Source organism: Mus musculus, chromosome 8, assembly GCF_000001635.26.
Source record: "Mus musculus strain C57BL/6J chromosome 8, GRCm38.p6 C57BL/6J".
Lineage (NCBI taxonomy): Eukaryota > Metazoa > Chordata > Mammalia > Rodentia > Muridae > Mus > Mus musculus.
In genome coordinates, this window is record NC_000074.6 from 10,552,619 (window position 1) to 10,572,337 (window position 19,719).

General features: G+C 47.6%; 1 protein-coding gene across 4 annotated transcripts in view; it reads left to right on the top strand.

The window, feature by feature from the left end:
- Myo16 (myosin XVI) overlaps positions 1-19,719 on the top strand; it is a 480,832-nt gene that overhangs the window by 398,708 nt on the left and 62,405 nt on the right. For all 4 annotated transcript variants that reach the window (NM_001319151.1, XM_006508779.3, XM_006508780.4 and 1 more), the window contains exons 29-32: positions 1,970-2,066; positions 7,506-7,734; positions 9,431-9,699; positions 16,794-18,113. In NM_001319151.1, the coding sequence (NP_001306080.1) occupies positions 1,970-2,066; positions 7,506-7,734; positions 9,431-9,699; positions 16,794-18,113 (1,915 nt within the window). The remainder of the gene's footprint in view (positions 1-1,969; positions 2,067-7,505; positions 7,735-9,430; positions 9,700-16,793; positions 18,114-19,719) is intronic.

Below are 19,719 nucleotides of genomic sequence, written 5' to 3' on the forward strand. Positions count from 1 at the left end.
AGTGGCAATGTAAGGGAGAAAGATGGATGCTACTCAGAAGCAGCCTTCCCATTGTGTCTGCCTCAGATTCCAAATGACTGAAAGAAAACTAAATGAGGTTCATGGCTGCTCCACCCAGGAGCTGTTAGGAGGGGAGCAGAGAGCTCTCACCACTGACCTGTCTGATCATCCCAGCTGACAGGATGCAAGCTCAGGGTCACACTAAAACAGTCGTTCAGTCAGACAATGAGCCCCAGTTAGGAAAGACCTCAGTGGGGAAGCCGAAATGTACCAGATGTGTTCAGAGGTGCTTCAGGGAAAGGCACACAGACTCCTCTGCCCAAGCATTCTGAAGGTAGTAAGCGTGACCTGTAAACCCTCTGTATTAGTCAGGGTTCTCTAGAGTCACAGAACTTATGGATAGTCTCTAGATAATAAAGGAATTTATTGATGACTTACAGTCGGCAGCTCAATTCCCAACAATCGTTCAGTCACAGCTGTGAATGGAAGTCCAAGGATCTAGCAGTTACTCAGTCTCACGCAGCAAGCAGGCGAAGGAGCAGGAGCAAGAGCTAGACTCCCTTCTTCCAATGTCCTTATATTGTCTCCAGCAGAAGGTGTAGCCCAGATTAAAGGTGTGTTCCACCACACCTTTAATCCCAGATGAAAGGCGTAGCCCAGATTAAAGGTGTGTTCCTTAAACTCGGAGATTCAATCTTCTGGAATCCATAGCCAATATGGCTCAAGATCTTCAAACCAAGATCCAGATAAGGATCTCCAAGCCTCCAGATAAGGGTCACTGGTGAGCCTTCCAATTCCGGATTGTAGTTCATTCCAAATATTGTCAAGTTGACAACCAGGAATAGCCACTACACCCTCCAATACCCAATGGTGTGGGCACACATGCCAGCCTCTAGTGTCACTGATGTGTGGTGTAGACTGAGAGCTGTTGTCACTTTTATGTCCCTCACTCATGCTCAGGAGCACACGGGTTAATCTTATGTCCTTGACAGTTGTCTCAAGTGCCAAGCTCATGATTATGATAGTTACAGGGACAGCATTTGGTCTTTGCATAGCAGAACGGTACTCAAAGATCCCTCCACCCTTCCTGCAAGGACACAGCAGCATCTTCCACAGTTATCCCTACCTGCTTCCCCAGATGGCTTGGAATACTTGCCTTGTGAGAGACCACCCTCACATGCTCCTCTGCTCTGTCGTCCCTCAGACAAGAAGTGCAACACACAGTTAAAACCATTTTAAAATTGTGTGGCTGTAGCTTGCCATGCTGGCTTTAAGATGATTTCCCGAGCAGCAGTTTTTACCAAAGGTACCACATGCAACCTTCGTTACCAATGGTGTAGTGGCATAAGCTCAGAGAGATGCCTGCAGTGCTTTCAATACTCTTTGTGGAAACGTCTGTGAATCTGGGGCTCAGAAGTGGTTTTGCAGAGTTTCTCTAGTATGCTGAAGTTCATTAACAACAGAAACATGCATACTTGGTGCATAAGAATCCACCGTGCCATTGGGGGATGGACTGAGGTGAGACAGCAGTTGGCACCATGTTTGTTTGTGGGATCCTGTTCTCTTGTGCTGCATCAAGTTCTTCCTTTGCTGTGCATGGGAAGGGCAGGAGATGAACATCACCCTGGAGAAATGAGGGGCCCTGATATGAAAGGGTTCGCTGGGGCACTGCTATCTTTACAGAGTCACGGCGCATTCCATAGGGCAGCCACCATGTTAGCAATGCATAGGTGTTTCCACACACCAGTGATGGCGCACGTGCTGCCAGTTAATGCTCTATAACAAATCACTTTAAATTCTGATGAAATAAAACGTGCTATAGAAGAAGAAATACGTACCTTGGTCAATTTTGTTATTTGTAGCTTCCAATTCTCTGCTCTAAGAACCTCCTGCCCGACCATTTTCCTACCACCACCCCCCACCCCATGTCTTATTGCCGCCAAACAGGACCTTGCTGTTCTCGTTGTAGATTGGAGTACACAAAGTGTTCCTGAAGTACTGGCACGTGGACCAGCTCAGCGACCTGTGGCTCCAGCTGCAAAGGAAGATTGTAACTTGCCAGAAAGGTAAGCAGCACACACGGGCACTTAGACCTTTACAATGTGAGTTTCCAAACCACTCAGTGCACCTCTGAGTTTAACTGTCAGCAGGGTCGGCATCACAGTGCACTTCTCAACCTACTCCATGACACTCCATCAACGCAAGATCCTCAGGGGGTCTGCGGAAGCTCTGCTGCTTAGTTAATTCTGTACATTCCTACATCGCTGTTTGCAGATCTTGCATGTCTTATTGGCTATATTCTGTATGAAATTGTGTAAGTTCTCACCTCAATTTGGGGGAGGAAATAAACACATCTTGACAGTTCTGCATAGCACACTAGGTCCTGCATAGTAAATACGTCCACATAGTACCTTGCGGGTGGCCAGCGGCAGTGTTCTCTTTAGGAAGCGCAGGACCGTTAGATTGTGCCTGGAAATGAGCAATGGGAAAACCCACCTGGCTCCTAGCTGGACCCGCAGCGCAGGCCCCTGTGGCATGCAGGACAGATCTCAGCCCCCTGTCTTCCTTTAGGGATCAATGGTAACAGTTGCTGTGACTTATTTCATGGCTGTTGGCACCCGCTTCATTATAATGTTGGGAGAAATTATCTTTGAATGTGTTTTCTATCCAAATCCAAATGACTGCTAAAAACATGCTTTTTTACAAAACAGCCACTCCTCTCATGAAGTGGATGTAATCAATACATTAGAAAATGGGATGTGTGTGTATGTTCCTGTGTTTATGCCTGTGTCTGTGTGTACATGCATCTGTGTCTGTGCATGTGCATGTATGTGCACATGTGTGTGTGCCCATGCATGCACACCTGTGCATGGATACGTGTGTGTGTGTGCCTGTGTGTGGGTGTGTGTGTGTCTGTGTACGAATATAAGTCTGTGTGTGTGTGTACAAGCATTTGTGCATGTTCCTGTGAGTACACATCTGTGTGTGCATGTGGGCATGTGCCTGTGTGTACGTGTGTATGAGCGTGAGCACATGCAGCATCTCTTTTGTGTCAGCATGAAGGACGGAGGTAAATACCGAGTTACTTCTGTTATTGCTTTCTTCCTCATTCTGTGAGACAAGGTCTCTTGCTAAACCTAGAACTCACGCAACTGGCTAAGATGGCTGAACAGCAATTCCTCAGGATGCCCCATCTACTTCTCTGGTTCCCAGCCCTTTACCCTCCCAGTGCTTCTAAAACCAGCTTTTATACATGAGTGTTTGGTGGCTCAACTCAGGTCTTCCTGCTTTTCTAGTGACCATATCACCCATGGAGTCATCTTCTCAGCCCTCTGTAAACAGGTTTTTATGTGCTCCATAGTTTAATTCACTGTAGAAAAGTACAGGAAAAAGAAGTTAGGTTATGCCAAATTTCATAATGAGCACATGTCTGGGATGTATTTGAAATTTTCTAAAGCCAGGAAACCTGCTAGAAACATGCTGTGAGCCCCCCTTCCACTGTGCCATCCTTCCTGTGTGGATCCTGTTAGGCTGCAGCCTAGGGAAAAATTTCCTGGTGGGGCCTTTCAGTTTCTGATGGAAAAAAAAATGTCCAGTTTAAATTTTGACTAAAGTTCAGAACCTTGTTCCAAGTCAACATCTGTCTTGTCCACTTCAGGCCTGCACCTTACAGAACCCAGGAGAGAGATATGATTGTCTTGGTCTCTGTATCTCAGATGCCTCCCACTTGTGTAGGGTCAAGAGGAGAGAGAGGAGGGAAAGCGAAGGTGGAGAAGGAGGAAGAAGAAAAGAAAGAGAGGAAGAGGGACAGAAAGAGTCAAGAGGAAGAAGACATAGGAAGAAGGGAAGGAGGAAGAAGAGGAGGAGGAAGAGGAAGTAGAAGAGGAGGAGGAAGTAGAAGAGGAGGAGGAAGTGGAGGAGGAGGAAGAAGAGGAAGAGAAAGAGGAAGAGGAGGAGGAAGAAGTAGAAGAGGAGGACGAAGTAGAGGAGGAAGAGAAAGAGAAAGAGGAAGAGGAGGAGGGCAGCAAGCACTATACAGGCATTTTGTGACCCAGCACTGCTATTCCTGGCTGGGACAGATTCAAAGTACTCTTTACACATCTTTGATGTATTTATAAAAAGATAAAGAGAGGGGAGATATGTTTTGGTAGATGAGTGGTGAGGTGTGGGGGAAGGGGTGTCTCAGTGGGCCCATTCGGAGACATCCCTCCACCTGAGGGACCAGCCACACAACAGTATAGTATAGAATAGAGTTTATTCAAGGCTTGGGGAGGGGAGTTAAGAGGGTAGTAGAGGCAGAGAAAGGCAGAGAGACAGAGACAGAGACAGAGACAGAGACAGAGACAGAGACAGAGACAGAGTAGAGAAGTAGGGGAGTAGAGGCCAGCCATGAGCACATGGAGAGAGAAGGGGGAAGGGAACGGGGAGAGAGGGGGGAAGGGGTGAGGGGACAGATCTCTCAGGGTAATCTCTGACATCACTTTATCCAGCCCAGGGCTGGAGGAGCCTTGGCTGAGGACACAGTTCCCAGGTCATGGTTCTGAGTCCCCTTCTCTCTGGCATATGGCAAATGGACTTCATCCAGCATTCATGCCCGAGAGATGTAGGCTGGGACCACTTGGAAGCTCACCCTGCCCCACTCCAGGTGGCACCTGCACCCCCCGCCTCACCTGGAGGCTGGCTGGAAATGCAGCCTCAGCACCAGCCCTCACTGACTGAATCCAATGTCAGCCGCAGCTGAATGTGGGTCAGGAAGAGCCCATGTAACACAATGCTATGTGTGAACAGAGCAGGGCACCCTGGTGTTCCTGGGAAATGTTCTTAAATATAATCAGAGGAACCCGAGCCCCCTCTTCTACGTGACACCCACTTGAAATTTGTCTTCTAGTTAGCCTCAGAGACTAAGTTTCTCCTGTAACCAACCTGGAGCAGAGATGAGCTGAACTCGGCCCCCTCACCTTTCTGAAGATAAGAATGGGGAGCAGCCTTGAAAATGGCATTGAGATTTAAAAAAACATAATTTCATTTGAATAAAGGAAATAATGGACTAAAAAAAGCACTTCAGAAACCACGGGCTTTTGAATGTGAACACTGCTTACTGGTTTTTATTTTCTCTTCTCTCAGAATTGATACTAAACTCACTCAAAATTTAAGTAATCTAGATGAATTTCCACCTTTTAATTTCATTTTTTTTTCTTGTTGTTAGTAAATATCTGGAGAAAAGAGAATTTTAAATGTAAAGGGAAATAAAATTTAAACACAAACAGTACATGAAGCAGCCATGGTCTGGTGGCCATGGTCTGGTGGCTGAGGCAGGCTTTAAACTGTGGACAAAAAAAAAAAAAATCTGTGGTCCATTTCCAGCAGGCTTGGTGTGTGTGTGTGTGTGTGTGTGTGTGTGTGTGTGTGTGCATGTGTGTGTGTGTGTGTGTGTGTGTCTGATTCTTTGCTGAGAACGATAGTGACTTAATTCTAGAAGGCTGCCAATCGATAAGGGTGGGAAGATGGAGTCATCTGCCTATGAGGCAGCAGGCTTCATGAGTGAGCAAGGTGGCATGCTGGGAAGCCTGGCACTTGCTCTCCATGTTCGTCTGCCTGTACTTTAAGAACAGAAGCCAGGCTAAAGCGCAGACAAGGTCTCCAGCCCCGTCGGGTGTTTCATCTTATTCTGCATTTTATGCTCCCAAAAGTCTGACCTAGCTTTTGCAGTTATATTTTTGTTGTTTATAGACTGATTCCGTACAGCTTTTGTATTTCAAAGTAACTCCCCAGTTAGCATCTTCGTCTGGGTTTAAAGGGCGTTTTAAGCCCTAAGTGGAGAAAGTTGCATCTAACTTTACTGCATCTCCTGGACTGCCCACACATATGGTACCTTCAGGCATGGGGGATTGTCACACAGTGATTTCCTTCTGACATTGCCTGCTTTTTTTTTGTTTGTTTGTTTGTTTGTTTTGTTTTTGTTTTTTTTTTAAATATACACTTTCCTCTAATCTGAGGCATTTGAAGCCTGAAGGGGTGGCATCTCAGAGGCCAAAAGGCTAGTGCCCCATGTCAGCGGCCTGTGCCTGACCCCAGCATCTGTAAGGACTGACCCTTACACCTGCCTTGCCCACATCAGGGATGAAGGCCAGTTCCCTTTCTCAGAAGGCAGCCTGTTCCATTTCCACCCTGAACTAATTGTTAGCAAGTTCTTTCATCTATTGATTGCAATATCCTTCCATGTGACTTCCCCTATTGCTGATCTGTCCCCTCTGGAGGGCCACAAATCACATCTAGAGGATTGCAGGCTTGGGGGATGGAGCTGCCTCACAAGCACAGAGGGCCTGGAGCCCATGCTCTGCCATTCCTTGCTTGTCTTTACTGGAAACGAAAAGAACTCCATTATCGAGACCAACCCAGAAATCTTTATTTGTTACATTGTTTCCACATTAAATGGCATAACTGAGTGTCTGAGACAGCCAGTGCCTTTAGATCCTGCCTTCTGGTTTTTCTCTCTCTCCAACAAATTCCCTACTGATCAATCATTGGTTTCACTGCATTTTTCAGTTAATTATTCCCCAGCTTTTATGCATTTTTCCTGAGAAGCAGGAAGGGTACACTGCCTGTTTCTGTAAAACCTCTGTAGCTCTCAAGGAAGTATTAATCTCTAAAAATGATATAGAAACCTTAGGAATATTATGAACAAGTATTTAAGAAACTAGTTCAGGGATCCGTGTGTGTTTCTGGAATGACCAGGAATCATGAAAGGCTATTAGTGCACCCCAAAATAGTTGTGGGGAAGACACACCCAAGATCTTTCTCATTTATTTGATCCAGGCCATCCTTGTCAGCTTATGTTACAAAAAGACAACAAAAGAATTTTGTGAAGAAAGCTCAATCAGGGACAAGGCTGACCATCACACTATCTTAGTGATATCCTCTGTGCTGTGATTAAAATTCCCCTACGCAGAGGAACGTAAGGGTTTGTTGGGGCTTACGGCGACTCGGGGATCTAGTCTGTCTTGGTGAGGAACATGAGGCCGAGAGTGAACAGGAAGTGGGGGTGGCCTATGAAGTCTCAATGCACAACCACAATGGTTCACTTCCTCCAGCCATGATCTGCCTCTTGAGGGTTCCTCACTCTTTCAAATGGCACCACCAGCTGGAGAGTATCCAAGCATCTGAGACAGTGTGGGACACTTCACATTGGAAGAGGAATTAGGATGTGCTAGCAAATTCTTATTCTGGGTTGAATGTGTTAATTCTTGGTTGTAGTGCTTGTGTATTCATGTGTGTGTGTGTGTGTGTGTGTGCGTCTGTGTGTGTCTGTGTCTATATTTGTATGTGTGTGTCTGTAGGTCTGTGTCTATGTCTTTGTGTGTTTGTGTGTATGCCTGTGTCTATATTTCTGTGTGTGTGTATGTGTGTTTCTGTGTGTCTGTGTGTCTATATGTCTGTGTCTGTGTATGTCTGGGTTTATTCCTTTAGATCTGCCCACTGACCTAGGGTTGTGTTCTTTTATGAAGTTATAAGAGGATTTCTGGCACGCCAGCACTTACTTCAGAGAATGAGCATCAAGCAACAAGAGGTTACATCCATCAAGAGCTTCTTACAGAGCACAGAGGACATGGCACTGAAAACCTATGATGCCCTGGTCATTCAGAACGCTTCCGATATCGCCCGGGAACACGACAGGCTCCGGAAGGAGGTCCACACTGCCTACCACAGGAACAGACAAGAGGAAGGAACCAAGAGGTAAGGTCCATCTGTAACCTTACTTACCTACAAGATGAGTCCTGGGAGTCAGGCGCTTCTGATAGCCTTTAACACAAATCACAACTGAAGAGAGAATGGCTGGGGAACAGGCCGTGTCAGCCCAGACATTCCAGCAATCTCAAGGTTGCTTTCCTGGGTGATCCCCTCATGGAACACAATCCCCACGTGTAAGTTTAGTCACATAAAAATAACATTGTTCCATTAGCCTTGTTGATGTTACTTAAGCATTACACAAAGCTCAGAGCTAGCAAAATCAGCTAGCAAGACATGTAACGTTCTTGTGAGGTACAAGGCATATAAGGCTGGCTAATAGAAATTTCTGGAAACCTGTCTGAAGAATTCAGACACCACTTTGAAAATGTAAAAGTGCTGAATAAACCCCTATGTATGAGGCTCAAGCCTGAGGAGGACAGAACCAGGCTCCTTGCACAGGCCTTCATGACTAGGTAGCTGTCAGGTTTTGCTAAAATCTGGGGAACCTCCCATTTCTCTCTGAAAATGACTCTCTCCTGCCATCACTGCCTGCGTAGAATGATTTTGTTGCTGTTGTTAAAGTGGAAATGGCTAGGTGTCTTTGCTAATTAGCCTCCAATATCTTAGTGATTAAATACTGGAAAAAAAATCTTCTTTTGTACAGAAAGCGGTAATTAAGCATTACAGAGGAAACAAGTCATTCACCAGGCAGCCTCGCTTCATCCTCCGTGACTTCATTTTCTACATGGGCAGCCAGCTCGCATGCTGCTGGTTTCCAGCCCTGTGGATGCTCTGACACTCACAGATATAATTATGAAGCAGATGAGAAGAAACCCGTGGTGAAGGGAACCCACCAGTGTCTCACAAGATTCCCCCTGCCCATGAAGGCAGAAAGAAAAGCGTGAAACAAGCTGACTAACTACTCATTCTCAATGGCTTCCCAAAGCACATTTATCATTTTCCCTACTGGAACTAAACAGCCATTCCAATTCCACCATTTGATTATGTGTTTTATTTGCCCGATATAAAATTAAGTAAAGAAATGTGTGCCTGCTATTTGTTGATACCAGTTCTCTCAGTACCAGGCAACTGTGCAGAGTCACAAGAAGAATCATAATTCCATACGTAATTAGTAATTGCTGGTGAGATTAGATGGAGAGAGAGAGAGAGAGAGAGAGAGAGAGAGAGAGAGAGAGAGAGAGAGAGAAAGAGAATGCCAAACTGGATTTACCTTGTTTGGTGTGGAGTGTGCCCGTCTACCTGACAACAGAACGGTGATGAGCCCTGCACACTGGCTGCAACACTAACTCTCTATTAAGATGGGTTTCCCAGAAATTATCATTCAGATTGAAATTCTGCCTTTTTCATTTGCTTAAGAATCAGACTGTGAAAAATCCATTCTAGGGGATGGCTGATGGGAAGCGTGAAGCCCTTTAAGTAGCTGGAGCATTACTGGGGGAGCCCTGAAAGGAACCACGATAGACATCCCCAGTGTTCCAGCAGAGCCAGGCAGGCCTGGGCAGCAACCTCTGGGTGAGCTAGGTGCTAAAAACCGAATGCAGATTTTCCAGCAAGGCCAGCTAGAAAGGGCCCTTGCCAAGGAACTCTCTTTGTGTCAGGGGAACGGGCTCATCTCTGTCACCTGAATGACACACCTGGGCCTCTGTGCTCTGTGGCTGTTTGTGTTTTGTTTTCCCTTAAGAGCTGAAGACCAAGGAGGATGCAGGCACGTCCACTCCAACTCCGTGCCGGTGCCCATGGTAGTAGACAGCCTCGCCCAGGCTCTCACCGGACCATCTACCCGGCCCCCATCATTGCACTCTGTGTTCAGCATGGATGACAGCACTGGCCTCCCATCACCACGGAAACAGCCTCCACCCAAGCCAAAGAGGGACCCCAACACCCGGCTGAGTGCCTCCTATGAGGCTGTGAGCGCCTGCCTTTCAGCTGCCAAGGATGCAGCCGGTGAAGGTTAGCCAAGGAGGGGGTGTGGTTGGGGGGAAGTGAATGCTGTTCTCACATCTCACTCGAGTGCTGGGTTCCGGTCTGGGCGTGCCCATGGCACCACTGTGGCCCTGATACACTTTTTAATAGAAATAAATCCAATTGTTGGCTTGCCAGCAGCTTTTTAATCATTAAATATAAATAATATTCAAATCCTTAAGCCTCTTAGGGGAAAGCTACTTACATGTCAGTTCCTTCACTCTGGGTCCCACCTCTGTGTTGAATTAACGGCTTCAACGCCAAGGCAGTTCTAGAAGTTGGTTGCTATACCATGTAAATATTCACTAAGTAATTAAAAAGGTAAAAAAAAATATTCACCAGGCTTTCCTGATTGTGATCTAATTAAAATTTAAGCCCCCCCCCCCTTTTTAATGTGGTGAGTGAAACGGCATGGCCACAAAATTCAGCTTGTGTAACTTTCAGACTAGGCGGTAAAGGGCTCTGAGCTGATGGGTCAAGAAACAGTTATGCAGAAAGGGGAAACAGCAACTACTCTCCACCCACTCTCAAAAGTCCTGCACTGTCAGTGCTCCCCGGTGGCCGGGGCTACAACCAGAAAAAGAAAGCAAGTTCTTCCGACCAGGACTTTTCCAAACGTATCAGGCTACAGATAAGATGCATGGACAGATCGCACGGTGTGTGGCGACCACCAGGCACCTAAGTGCATGTGTCCTTCCTGGAAATGAAAAGACCCGTCTCCTGGGGGAGGGCAGGTAATAAAAGACAACCCATGGTGATTTGAGTCTCAGACCATTGCTGTGGAGTGTTGGCGATGGTGCCATTGTGCAAGTTCGAGGAGATTCAGGCAAATGGCCGAGTAGACACTGGAACATAGCGTCTGACGGTATGATATGGAGCTGAGAGATCTCAATGGTTATGTGAATTCAACGAAACAGAAATATGGCAAAATGACAATCTTGATTTAAAGAAAGATCCAGGATGCTGACTCCTGACAGACACCTAGAGCATCGGAGATTCTCTCAGAGTCAGTCACACTCCTTAGGATCTTACTGCAACTTGATGTGATTGGTTGATATCCACAGGAGGCCTGCCCGTTTTGGAAGAGAGAGGGAGTATGTGAATAGAGATGGGCAGAGGAGAGGTGTGGGGGGGGGGGAAGCAATTAGGAGGACAGGAAGAAGGGGAGACTAAGATTGGATACAAAAACTAAATTGATAATAATAATAATAATAATAATAATAAATAGAATATAATGGAGCTGAGAGAAAGAAACAAAGAAAGAAACAAAGAGAGAGCTGGGGAGATGTCTTGACAGTTAAGAGCACTGGCTATTCTCCCAAGGACCCAAGTTTGTTTCCCAGAACGCACATGGTTGCCCACAATCATCTGTAACTTCATCCAGTTCCAGGGGATCTGATATCCTCTGACCTGTGGACACCAGACACACATGTGGTGTACATATATACCTGAATGTAAATAAAAATTAATATTTTTATAGAAAGAATAAGATAAGGGGGCTGGAGAGATGCCTCAGTGATCAAGAGCACTGACTGCTCTTCCAGAGGTCCTGAGTTCAATTCCCAGCAACCACATGGTGGCTCACAACCATCTGTAATGGAATCCGGTGCCCCCTTCTGGTGTTCCTAAAAACAGCAGCAGTGTACTCAAATACATAAAATAAATAAATCTTTTTTAAAAAGAAAGAGTAAGATAAGAAGGTTTTTACAGAAATTTTGGCTCAAAAGTAAAGGCTGCTGTTTTGATGCACCATGCATTTCCAACCCTTTTAGGAGGAGCTGTGGGAGAAACTCATGTGTCCTCCATGCATGCACAGGGTGGAGAGTCTGGTGCAAGACCCAAGAGGCCTGCACAAAGGAGAGCAGTGGAGGCCAGAGGGCCATGTAGAGGGTCTGTAGTCGATGTCCCTCCCAGATACAGTGACTGAGAACAAAGCTTGGCAGGAAGCTGGCTTGCTCTTCCTCTGGGCCTGTGAGAATCAGCTTCCAGTCATCACAACCCCTAAGACATGGGTGACAAGGGGGGGTCCACAGGGAGTTGCCAGTGCCACAGCTAGAGGGTCTCGGCTCCAGATCTGGGGAGAGGGGGGGTCTCAGAGGAGTGAGGCGAACAAGAAGAGAAGATGCTTAAACAACATGGGCAATTAGACAGACATCTAGCACTCTGAGATTGAACACCACAATGTCTATGAAGTCAGGCCCCATTTCTCTTTACAACTAGCGAGCAGGCTCAATCATCTTCCTGCGTAGGCCTCAGACTTTCTTGTGGGGCCCAATCCAAGGTCCCCAAGTTCATGAGTATACTAGGGAGACACTGTCACACAGATATGAAGAAAAGGAAAATAGTGAGGGAGCATGAATGCAGAAAGGGTCCATGCCCTGTGCTGGAGGCAGACACATGTGAATAATAACACAAGAGGCACTGGGCCCAAGCAGAACCACATAGGGAGAACTGGAAACCAGGAGCTCCTAGACCTATCCTCACAGTCTCTGGTCTTCCTCTTACTGCCTTTAAATTCTTGCCTGGACCATGTCTTATTTTGGGGGGCTGATAGGACCAGGTTGTGCTGGTATGGATGGTGACTTAGATACCACCAATATATCTAAACACAGAACCCCAAAGGGAAATATCTCGTGAGTGGAGACATGTCTGTCCTCCCAGAGCTTAGGACGTATTGACCGTGACTTCAGGATGGCTCCGGTGGGAGTGAAGTCTCCGAGCCTCTGAGACTGGAAATGCAGCGTGCCTTCTTCTGAGTTGTCAGACACCAAAACTTGCCCCAATGTCCCACCCTGTGACCAGGGTTGTTTTGGGGGCTCCATTTCATTGGCATTGTGACTATTTTATACGTAAACTTAGAAACTAAAAAAAGGAAAACTCTTGAAATAAGTAAATTTTAATTGTCCCCACATCCGTACTTGAAAATAAGCTAATCACACGCACGTACCCTGAAATAGCCACAAGACCAAATTAGGCTTCAGTACTCTAACTGTGGCTTCCCTAATTTTAGCTTATGAAGAGTAAAGATTCCTAGTCCTGGCCCACAGAGACTCCAAATTAATACTGAGAGGGTACAGCAGGAAGTTGTGCTCCCCGCAGAATCGCTGCCTCACTCCAGGCAAGGCACCTGCTGAAGCACCAGTCATACTCTGAGGAGCACTGTCTAACTCTTCCCCATGGTTAATCGCCTGCTGAGTAGTTGAAAGAAAAGGGAAGGGGTGCTTACTGACAGAAGGGGCTTTATTCTCAGTATTTCCCATCCTAACAACAGCCTGTGGCAAATCATCATGGCCCTGTGCAGGTGGGGAAACTGAGTCAGGGAGCAGGATGCAGTGTGCCCTCGTCATTCAGACACTCAGCTTTGTTCCTGCCAGGGAGACTCTAGAACCCTGTTTCTTGGCTGCTCCATCTAACTGGCTCTGCATCATAGAATACAAAAGACTTTACCTCTGGAGGAAGCCTAGAGGGGAGCTACTTCCTTGATTTTTTTCTAGTGTTGCTTAGCAACCCACCCAAACAGCGATTTAAACAAGATGATGGCTGTTGCTCTGTCTCTCGGCTCTGGGTCTCAGGAGATGTGGATTGTCTGGTGGTTCGCACTCAAGGTCCCACATGAAGTCGGCTATAACAGTATAGAATCAGGTCACCAGGTCTGGTGCCTTAGTCCTGTGACACCTCAGCATCTAAGGGTTTCTGTATCTCTAGCTGGTCTCTGCTTTTGCTTTGATGGCATGGAGACTTCCAGGGTTAATGTGGAAAATCACTCACCATGGGAGCGGGGGCTCGGGGGAGATGGATTAAGAGCCACCTTTTACGCACCACCTCCAGGAGGTATGAAGAACTGCTTTTGCCTCACCTGTCCACCAGAACTGTTCCAGCATCCTGTCTAGGTTTGGGAAAGGAGATGCACACTCAACTAAGCCATTCATTCTCTACTCATAGAGTCACCTAGGTGACAGTAGGACCACCTCCCGAGGCTCCCAAAGCCTCCTTTCTGTATCCCCAATGCCTGAGGTTTGGGCTAAAGTTCCTTAAACAGTGAGAGTTCCTGACTCCTTCAAGGTCAAGGTTTTCTCCTTGTGTTCACTTGGGTAAGGTTCATCATTAGACTTGTGATATAAAATGATAGTCCACGTCTGCTAGGCAGATATGTTCCTGCCTGAGAGGAGACATGAGGCCACACTCACGGTCTCTGCATGACATTTAGAACAACAGTCAGCTGGTGTTGTAAGGATCTCTATGGGAATGGAGTCCTGCCCCTGACCATCATTTCCCTAGGCTCTGAGGCTGATGTTCTAGGGTCTTAGGTGCTCCCTTTGAATTACAGTTCTTCAACTTGACAGTGATGTAGCCTTATGGCTGCTGCTCTCCCAGCCTGTTCTTTGCACATGAAATTCTAGAAGCCAGAGTCTCTTCTTCAGGCACAGCTGCTGCCATTTTTCAGGGCACATGGACAAAGTGCCTTTAAGCAGTTGTGTGAGCTGCTCGTGAATCAATTCCTAACACATCTCATTAGCCAGCAGCCATAGCCACAGTTCTCCTGCATTGGGTTTTCTTCACTGTCCATGCCAACGCTTAGGCCCGGTGGCCTTGGTTCTTTGGAGCTCCTTTGGCGAGATCAACGCGGAACAACCCAGGTCTTTCTGCAGTTTATTTTTTTTAATTAGGTATTTTCTTCATTTACATTTCCAATGCTATCCCAAAAGTCCCCCATGCCCCCCCCCACTCCCCTACCCACCCCCTTCCACTTCTTGGCCCTGGCATTCCCCCATACTGAGGTATATAAAGTCTGCAAGACCAAGGGGCCTCTCTTCCCAATGATGGCCGACTAGGCCATCTTCTGATACATATGCAGCTAGAGACACGAGCTCCAGGGGTACTGGTTAGTTCATATTGTTGTTCCACCTATAGGGCTGCAGACCCCTTTAGCTCCTTGGGTACTTTCTCTAGTTCCTCCATTGGAGGACCTGTGTTCCATCCAATAGCTGACTGTGAGCATCCACTTCTATATTTGCCAGGCCCGGGCATAGCCTCACAAGAGACAGCTATATCAGGGTCTTTTCTGCAAAATCTTGCTGGTGTATGCAATGGTGTCAGCGTTTGGAGGCTGATTATGGGATGGATCCCCGGGTATGGCAGTCTCTAGATAGTCCATCCTTTCGTCTCAGCTCCAAACTTTGTCTCTGTAACTCCTTCCATGGGTGTTTTGTTCCCAATTCTAAGAAGGGGCAAAGTGTCCATACTTTGGTCTTTGTTCTTCTTGAGTTTCATGTGTTTTGCAAATTGCATCTTGTATCTTGAGTATTCTAAGTTTCTGGGCTAATAATATCCACTTATCAGTGAGTACATATCATGTGGGCTCTTTGATGTGTACTCACTTTCTGCAGTTTTAATGGATGGTGTTGTTGGCAAAGTGCTGGGCTCCAACTTCAGAGCAGGTTTCATGGAGGTCCAGGTCCTTTCTCCATGTTAGCATAATATGTCATCTTCGCAGCACACCGAGAAGCACTGGTGGTTTCGTAGATCAAGAAAGCCCTGCTCCTTTATGGGAATAAGTTCTTCGTCACATTTCTTCATTATCACACTGGAAGGACTCTAGAAGCAGCTATGTCTCCCTGCCATAACAAATCCTTAGCAGGGCCAGCTAGCTATTTTCCCCTTGCCCTCTGACTACAGCCTCAAGCCCTGCCCAGCTTTGTATGGCTTCTTCAAGCTTCTACCCCATATCTGCCTTGGCTCCTCTCAGAGCTTTCTCAGGGCCCTCAGGCTTCAACACTGACTTTCTAGAGTGAGGTCACTGTCACCATCAGGTTCCAATATCTATTCTATGTATCTGAGATTATATAACAAACTTTCCAGAAGGCAGTGACTTTAGATCCAAGGATTCTGGCAGCGTTCTCTTGTGGGTCTGACCAGTCATACTAAGCAGTTCTCTGTACAGTGTGATCATGGGTGTCTTTGAAGCTCAGGCCCTTAAAGGCATGGCTCATACATTTCTGGGTTTGACAGGAAAGTCTTTGGATAGTCTGACCTCAGTCCTTCACCTCCACAAGGCTTCTCCCTCCTTGAAGCATCTTCTCCACACGGCATCTCTTTCCCTCCCTGAGGCCTCGTCACACATCCTGTGGAGGGTCTGCTGTGAGGAGCTCACACTGCTCAGGTGAACTTTGGGTTCCCTCAGAGCGGCTCCTGCTACAATAGTAAGCAAGCAGAAGCTACGCTGACAGGGCCCAGCCTCAGAAAGGCAGGATGTCCTCAACACCACCCTGTCAGCATCTCTCTCTGAGGCAGCTAGAGTCCCTCCCACTTGGAAGCCAGCTGGAGAAATGTCTTCCACTGTAGATCTGCTGCTGCAGGTGTCTGTGAAGTGGCTCTGCAGTGGTGCTGATCCAACTGCCTTCCTAGGCAGTCTGGGAAAAGCTCGGGAGCTGCCGTGGGGTCAGCCCTCTAGGGAGATGGAGTGATGCATATGCATTAAGGAACTGGGAAGTTAGCATTTTCCTGTTCCTAGTAGTTGTCTGCCTGTGGGAGGTCTTGTATGATACCGTCACAGAACGATGGCTGTGAAGGTAGAGAACCAATCATACTTGTAGCCCTTTCTATTATGGTGTGAGCACAGGTTGGAATACACCCACTAGTCTCTGAAGGGGTGGCTTACCTATGTGGGTGCCCACATTGAGGCTGAGGATGGTCCAGTTATCCTGCACAATTATAGTCTAAACCCCTACTCATTTGCAAACATCCCGAACCCTCCAGGCCCTGTCACCCTGGAGAGTTGGAGCCTCATCTTAACGCATCTGCTGCAGCTCCATTTCTGTGGACCATCTTCCTCTGTGTGTAGACTGCATCTTGGGCACCAAGACCTATAGACAGTTTCCCTTAGTGGCCTCAAGCGTCCAGGGCCTCCTCCAGACTCCTAGAAGGTAGAAAAAACACGAGCCAGGATCTTTCCTGCTCAAAGGACATAAGGGCTGGCTGTGGCAAACAAAGTGATCCAGGGCAGGGACACTCAATTCCATATAGGCCTGGCTTCCCTGGGATACACTGGTTACTGACTCTTCTATCTCTGTCTTCCGCCTTAGCTCTGACACGGCCCAGACCCCACAGTGATGACTATAGCACCATGAAGAAGATTCCCCCTCGGAAGCCAAAGAGAAGTCCCCACACGAAGCTCAGTGGCTCTTATGAGGAGATCTGGGGACCACCACGACCTTCTGGCACCATGGGCCAGGGGGGCAGGCATCAGGCCCCAGGGACACTGAGTGTGCAGTGGGCCAGGCCTGACTCAGTGCCGCAGTGCACACCACAGCTGCCTCTGCACCTGCCATTGCCACAGGGCGACTATGACGATGATGCTGAGCCTGTGTACATCGAGATGGTGGGGAATGCAGCCAGGGCAGGTGGATCTGAGACCGACAGCCCTGACCAGGGCGAGTCTGTGTATGAGGAGATGAAGTACATCTTGCCAGAGGAGGGCTGTGGCCTAGGGATGCTCACCTTCCTGCCTGCCTCACCTCCTTTGTTTTTAGAGACTCGAAAAGCCATCATCTTGGAGGCTGCTGAGGGGAACTGCCAGCCCTCAAAGGATACATGTGACATCCCCCCACCCTTCCCCAATCTGCTTCCCCACAGGCCACCACTCCTAGTCTTTCCCCCCACCCCAGTGACCCGCTCCCCAGCTTCTGACGAGTCTCCACTGACACCCTTGGAGGTGAAGAAACTGCCAGTCTTAGAGACCAACCTCAAGTACCCGGTGCAGTCTGAAGGCTCCAGTCCCTTGTCACCACAGTACTCAAAAGCACAGAAGGGAGATAATGACCAGCTGGCATCCCCTGGCTTTCCTGTGTTTAATGGGCCCAGCCGAATCTCACCACCTGCCACACCACCGCCACCCCCAGGGCCACCTCCTGCACCCTGTGGGCCACCTCCTGCACCCTGTGGGCCACCTCCTGCACCCTGTGGACCACCTCCTGCACCCTGTGGACCACCTCCTGCACCCTGTGGACCACCTCCTGCACCCTGTGGAGCGGCCTCTGCATCCTGTGGGGTGGCCCCTGCACCCTGCAGGCCACCCACCCACTTCGCCTTCCCACCAGAGTCTGTCCTGGTCACTGCAGCTAAAGCGCTGACTAACTCAGACCTGCCCAGAACACAGCCAAAGCCCAGTTCGGCCCCAGTACCGGGTCCCTGCAGCTCCTTTGTCAAGGCTCCATATTCACCGGGAAAGACAGCCAGAGCAGACCTCAGGAAGACCTCATCCACCTTCTCTCCACCAAGCCCTTACAGCCCACCCAACAGCAGACCGCTGTCCAGTCCTCTGGACGAGCTGGCCAGCCTCTTCAACTCGGGAAGGAGTGTGCTACGCAGGTCTGCAGTGGGACGAAGGATCAGGGAGGCTGAAGGTAAGCAGAAACCCAGTGGATTCCTAGTACACGTGCATAGCATAAGCCACATCTCCTGTGCATGGCCATTCAGAGTAAGTGTTGATCGAAAACCTGGTCTCAGGTGACCAGCAGTAATAAGCTTGGAACACTTTCTGTGACTTCTGAATGCCACGCACTGGCATGACTTAACAAATTAGTGTTTGAGCATGTAAACCAGGGCAAATTTGAACAGCACCTTCTCAGTTTTGTTGGTACTGTTGTTTTCCTATGACACTTCCTAACAGCTTGAACATGGTATCCTTCGCTGGTCTGATGTTGCTGATTTGTGTTTGATTTGTTTATTCACCATTCATCTCCAGTGTCCTTCTGTCCCATGTGAGTGAGTATCATGCTGGCACATAGTATCTGACATTGTCATTGGTCCAGTTGCTCCTTTGTCCCTAATACTGCTCACCTGAGTGTGGCCCTGGATGGTTGTTTTCTTCTCTCACCAAGCAACCCAAGGAAGAGCGAGGGCTAGTTCTGTTTTTGTTTTCTCACTCACAGCTCAGTTGAAGGGACTGTCTGCAGTCTCTGACCATTCTGATGAGCTGAGGGTTAGGCTGCTGCAACTAGAGGCAGCTGCCAGCAGTAAGAAACACCCTGTGTTCTGCAAACAAGGAATGCAGCCAGCAGCACCAGTCTCTGAGGATGCTCTGACAGTCTCTGATGTGGAGACCACCACATCTCCTTCATCCCTCCATGCTCAGTGTGCTGCGCTTGCATATCCAAAAGCCATAGAGGAATGAATATATATATTATTCTTTTGCAAAATATCTTCTCAATACTCTTATCTTTTGGAGAAGAAATGAGGCATCTCACTATTCCAAGAAGAAGTGTATCAGCTAGAGCCCCACATCCCACTGAAGATGGAGACACCTGGTGCCTGAGCCTCTGTAGACAGGAGGCATCTTCCTCAGAGGCAGTCACAGGAACTGACTATAGAAGTGGGACCCAGAGCACAGTGTTTTGTGCATTCATCAATTTGCTCATTCTTCAAGGAGTAATACATAAATATTCTAGCTCCCCTGGTTTGATGCAAGAAGGATCGTACATAATAAAATTAGAAAAAAAATGAAAAGAAATTAAAAAAAAAAAAGTAGGCCAAAGCTTAGGACCTCTGACAAGGAGATAAATAACCAGCCATGCCTCGGTGCCTAATGGTTTGTTTAACTAACAATCTCTCCTTAATTATAGGCTATTAGTAAATGAAAGTATACTGGTAAGGAACAACAAAACGTTGTAATTCTACAAGTCATGTTTTATCCCAACAACCAAAATGGACCCTAAAAAGAAAGCATTAAATAAGGTCAAAAATATTATTTGAAGCTAGAACTAAAAGTTCTAGCTAAAAGCTAGAACTAAAAGTCCCACCAAATATGCCTTTCTATAGGTCAGAACTGGGTAGATTCCTCTCTGTCAAAAAGCAGTGAAGTCCATATAAGTCTAGGGAGAGCTTATCACTTAGAAACCTCAAGGAGGTTTCTAGCCTGGGGATATGGCTCAACAGTTAAGGGTGCTTGTTGCTCTTCCAGGGGATATAGGTTCTGTTCCAGCACCCACATCAGGAAGCTCACAGCCAACT